The sequence below is a fragment of the Fukomys damarensis genome, unplaced genomic scaffold, assembly GCF_012274545.1.
Source record: "Fukomys damarensis isolate Sample0158 unplaced genomic scaffold, DMR_v1.0_HiC HiC_scaffold_2, whole genome shotgun sequence".
Lineage (NCBI taxonomy): Eukaryota > Metazoa > Chordata > Mammalia > Rodentia > Bathyergidae > Fukomys > Fukomys damarensis.
The window spans coordinates 61,828,384-61,832,882 of NW_022900914.1; the positions used below are offsets into that span (position 1 = coordinate 61,828,384).

Sequence of the window (4,499 nt, forward strand, 5' to 3'; positions counted from 1 at the left end):
AATTTTAATGCATCTTTTTAAACATTTCAATACCCATTAAACGTAGTTGTAGATGTATAAATAGGGCTATTTCTACATTTTGAAAAATTTGCAGCTATTGAAGTTGTTTTAATTTTATGCCACTGACATTAAGTTAAAAAGCAGGATTGTAAAACACTGTAGTTTTCATAGTCCTGCGTGTGTGTGTGTGTGTGTGTGTGTGTCTGTGTATGTGTTCGTAGCTGAGGAATGCAGGTCTTACACATGCTTTTCAAGTGCTGTATGACCGGCCCACACCCCAACCTGAACAATTTAATGTTTGAGAACCTACAATTCCTATTGGAGAACTACAGCATACACAGGGTGTGATTTATTTTTACATATTAATTGTGATATATATTTCTTAGTGTGGCCATAAATACTTGGATTATTTTAATCATGGTAAGTTAATGAAATCAAAAGTCATGATATTACAGACAGGAAATGAAGGCTGGTGAGTTTTTGTGGGTGCTGTTTCAATACAGTAAATCCTTAGCCTTCGTGTGAAAAAATGCTGGAATTATCAATTGAGAACTAGAATTCTTAATAAATCAGCAAAAGTGGTGCCATTGTATTCAAACCCAAGCAATTGAATTAAAAAACCCATCAAAATAATTAAAATTGCAAAATGATAGAATGAAATTGGCTAAATTGAACTCCAGATTTGAATAAGAAAACTAATAAGGAAAGTGGGTAAATATCATACATGAGCACTTTTCCTTGTAAGAGTTGTGCTATATTTATTTTGAAACAGTTGCCAGCAAGAGTAGATTAGAGCCATTAAGTGTGGTACCTTCACATCCTACAACACTGCAGAGAAGTGAAAATGAACTGCAGAAGAGTTACACTCGGCATTTGGATACTTGTCTCAGTCAGGATGCTGAGTCAAAGAGGACAGAAACCAAGGAATACACATGAGTGTTTCTATTAGCAGTGAAGTTCAGGACCCAGCAGGACCAAACGCACAATTGCAAATCAGGATGCCCTTAGTGGAAGGCGGGCAGCAGGAATGGGGAGCTCAGTCCATTTGTAGGGCTCTGGGTGCTGAAGGTGACTCCATTTCCCCACTTGCGTGGGGTCACATGGAGGCTCCCTGGTGAGTACGCAGTGCGCTCCACACGCCTGGTTCCGCACTGCCTTTGTGCTGAGTACCTTACAGTAACAGGAATAATAGTATCATCATAAACAATGTAATATTCAATATAAGTTTTTATAAATAACATGAGACTGTATCTATCCCTCAGTGTATGTTTGATTTTCCCTAGGAGTCTAATTAGAATGGAAACATTCAATGTTTCTCTGCCCCTATATTCAGATAAATTTCAGAAATAAATGTAGTAGTGAAATATGAGGAGTCAGATAGCGTGGTGTTTAAAATAGTGAGAAACAAATGCCACTGAGGTAAATGAGTCATTTTTTAGAGTAACTCCACACAGTGGGTTCACAGCACGTCATAATCCCAGGCTGCTCCTGGCGAGCACGGCCCAGCCCTCTTCCATCCCCGGAGCCGCCCGCCCTCCCCAGGGTCAGTGTGGCTGGTGGAGCGGGGCTCCTCTCTCCACTGACAGCTGGGTTCCTGGATTGCTTCATTCTTTAGTCTAGGCCATCTTTGGGATTTTGTCTTTCCTGGTTCTCAGAGCTCTTGTTCTCTTTCTTCTTCCCAAGTCATTTTCCAGGTGTTTTAATTCCAGATTGTGGTGAGGCCATAACTGCTGCCTTCAGCTGCTCTGCCATGTTGGGCTGTAAACAGGGCTTGAAAAAAGTCTATAATAACCAGTGTAAGTATTTGTCCTTCAGTCTATTAAATAAGAAACCTTCCTAGTTTTTCTAAATTTAGAGAAAATGAAGATCTTCTTGGACTCTTAACTTCAAAAATTGTCTTAAAACTGAAAACCTGCGGTTCATGTAGTGGTGTAAAGTCTTTTCAGCTTTCATATGAAGCCATTGCCATTGTCTTTAGGGCACCGTATCTGTCACAGAATAGTATGGGTTTTTCAGGCTTTCTCCTCAATGAGAAGCAAAATGAATGAACTAAAGTTGAAGGCTGGATGTTCTCCATCATGAATAAGAACCTCTGCAATGTCTCCTCATATGTAGGGGTGTAAGGTAGGTGTTGCAGTGCTTTTGGAACTGAGCAGATGGACACTGAGGCAAGGTCTGTCATTTTTCTGTTCTCTGAGCTTTAATTTGGGTTCCATCTTCACATATTCATAGGCCAGCTCTTGATGATATTTATAGAATTATTTAGAAGCTATTTATTCAGAGAGACCAAGATCACCCCCATTACATCTAGGCCAGTGTTAGGCATTTAGATGTCTCCCCCGAAGTCTTCATGCTGTTTTGGAGGCGCATAAATCAAGAGTGTGTGAAAGATTCATGGTGGGGCTAGGCCCGGGGACACTAGGGTTAAGGGTGTGAGTGCTATCCACCCTCAGTAATCTTAGTAAGACAAAAGGACCAGAAAGATACAGTTAAGGTCCCCTTGGTGCTTTTGCTACCATGTGGGCTCCATGAAATATTTCTCTTCTGCAAAGCCCTTAGTCCATGTGCCCCCTTTGGTTGGAGCCAGCTGATTTGTTTGTTTCTTTGTGTTTTGGTACCAGAGATCAAATTTGATACCTGAGCTTGTGAGGCAGGCAACAGAACCACTGAGCTAAAACCCTGACCTGGCCCAGAGCCAGGTGATTATGGACTGAAACTTCTGTGTAACTTAAACAAACTTTTCCCCCTTTAACTTATAAGGTAATGTATTTTGTCTCTGCAAGGAGAGAAAAGTTTCTCTTGCTTTTAGAAAACTAGTGCTTTCTCTTTCTGACAGAGCCTGCACGCTGAAATGTACATGGTTTGCTAGAAACCTGAGTGTCCCTTTAAATTGAGGAAAACATGTGTTACAACAAATATACATTGTCATTACCGCTCCTGAAAACACTTCCTCATGCTAGGAACACTTCCCACTCTCCTGGGCTTTCTCACATGTCCTTTCCATCAGAATTTCAGTTGTGTTTTTGTGGCTGCCTCAGTATCCTGAATGATCTTAAAAGGCTAAACCCTCATGGTCATTTTGAATTTTCAGAAGAGGCAGAAGTCACATAGTGCTGGATCTTATGAATTTGGTGGATGAGGACACATCATAATGCTTTATGAAGTTACTTTTTGATTAGATGGCAATCTGCAGCGCATTCACCACATTTTTCATCCTATTTGGAAAGAAATGTAAGAGGATTTCTTGAACTACTTCCTCATGGGGCAAGAACGATGTATTTGAAATGGATGGCAATATGACGAGATTCCTGGAGATATATCTTTCATTACAGTGTTTTTCTTTGTACACATTATGATTTCTAACCAACCCTTGTATTATTATGAGATGATATAAAGTCTCAAAGTATTTCCGAGGTAGCATATCCTCATGGCATGGAAGCCACAGTGTGTTCCCTCATGTGGCAACTGTGCCAAACTAAGAGGCCAGGATTTCCTGGAACAGGTCACAACCTCCCTTGCTACCCAGGAGCTGCACTTGAAATGTCTCTTTGCTCAACTCAAGTCCTCCTGGATGCAATGAGAACAGGAGTCCAATTTGAGAGCAAGGAAAGCTGCTCTGAGCTGCTTTGCATATCGCATCTAGAGAGCAGTCAGGCCTGAGCAAAGCCTCTTTAAAGGCAGCTGTAGGGCCTGTGAGGAGTGTTCTGCAGGTCAGCTCTCAGAGATGGGGTCCAAGGCTCCCCTGCTGTGGATGCTGCTGCTGTTGGTTCCAGGTGAGGGTGTAGGCAGTGTGGGATTCACTTAACACTCCGCAGGGTTATAGACGCAGTGGTCTGTGTTGGATGTGTTGGTGATGGTTGGTTGTGTGGCTTTATCATTCCAGGCTCCACCGGGGACATAGTGCTGACTCAGACTCCAGCCTCCTTGACTGTGTCTCCAGGACAGAGGGCCACCATCTCCTGCAGGGCCAGCCAGAGTGTTAGTGCATACGGTATTGGTATTATGCAGTGGTATCAACAGAAAGCAGGGCAGCCTCCCAAACTTCTGATCTATGAAGCATCCAATCGAGCCTCTGGGGTACCAGAGCGGTTCAGTGGCAGTGGGTCTGAGACAGACTTCACCCTCACCATTCACCCTGTGGAGGCCCAGGATGCTGCCCACTATTACTGTGAGCAGGGAAAAGATCTTCCTCCCACCGTGCTCTGGCTCTGAACAAAAACTCTTCAGGCAGCTGCTCACTGAGGCTCAACCTCCCAGATGCTTCCTCCCACCCAGGCAGCTCTCTTTTGTGTATCTGGGTTTGCTTGGGGTAGAAGGTGAAACAATGCAACAGGAACTTCTTAAACTGATATGTGTTTCATCCTTTATAAGTTTATTGTTTTTTGTACTGGGGATCAAACTTGGGGCCTTGAGCTTGTGAGGTAGGCAGTGGAACCACTGAGCTCAATCCCTGGCCCTATAATTTTATGATATTTGTACTTAAGACCTCATCACTACTT

General features: G+C 42.8%; 1 gene segment (V, D, J or C); it reads left to right on the forward strand.

Moving 5' to 3' along the window:
* Nucleotides 1-3,659: 3,659 nt before the first annotated feature.
* On the forward strand, nucleotides 3,660-4,212 carry LOC109118387. The segment is given in 2 exon segments: nucleotides 3,660-3,773; nucleotides 3,884-4,212. Coding segments are annotated over 2 exon segments (378 nt in total).
* Nucleotides 4,213-4,499: the final 287 nt, after the last annotated feature.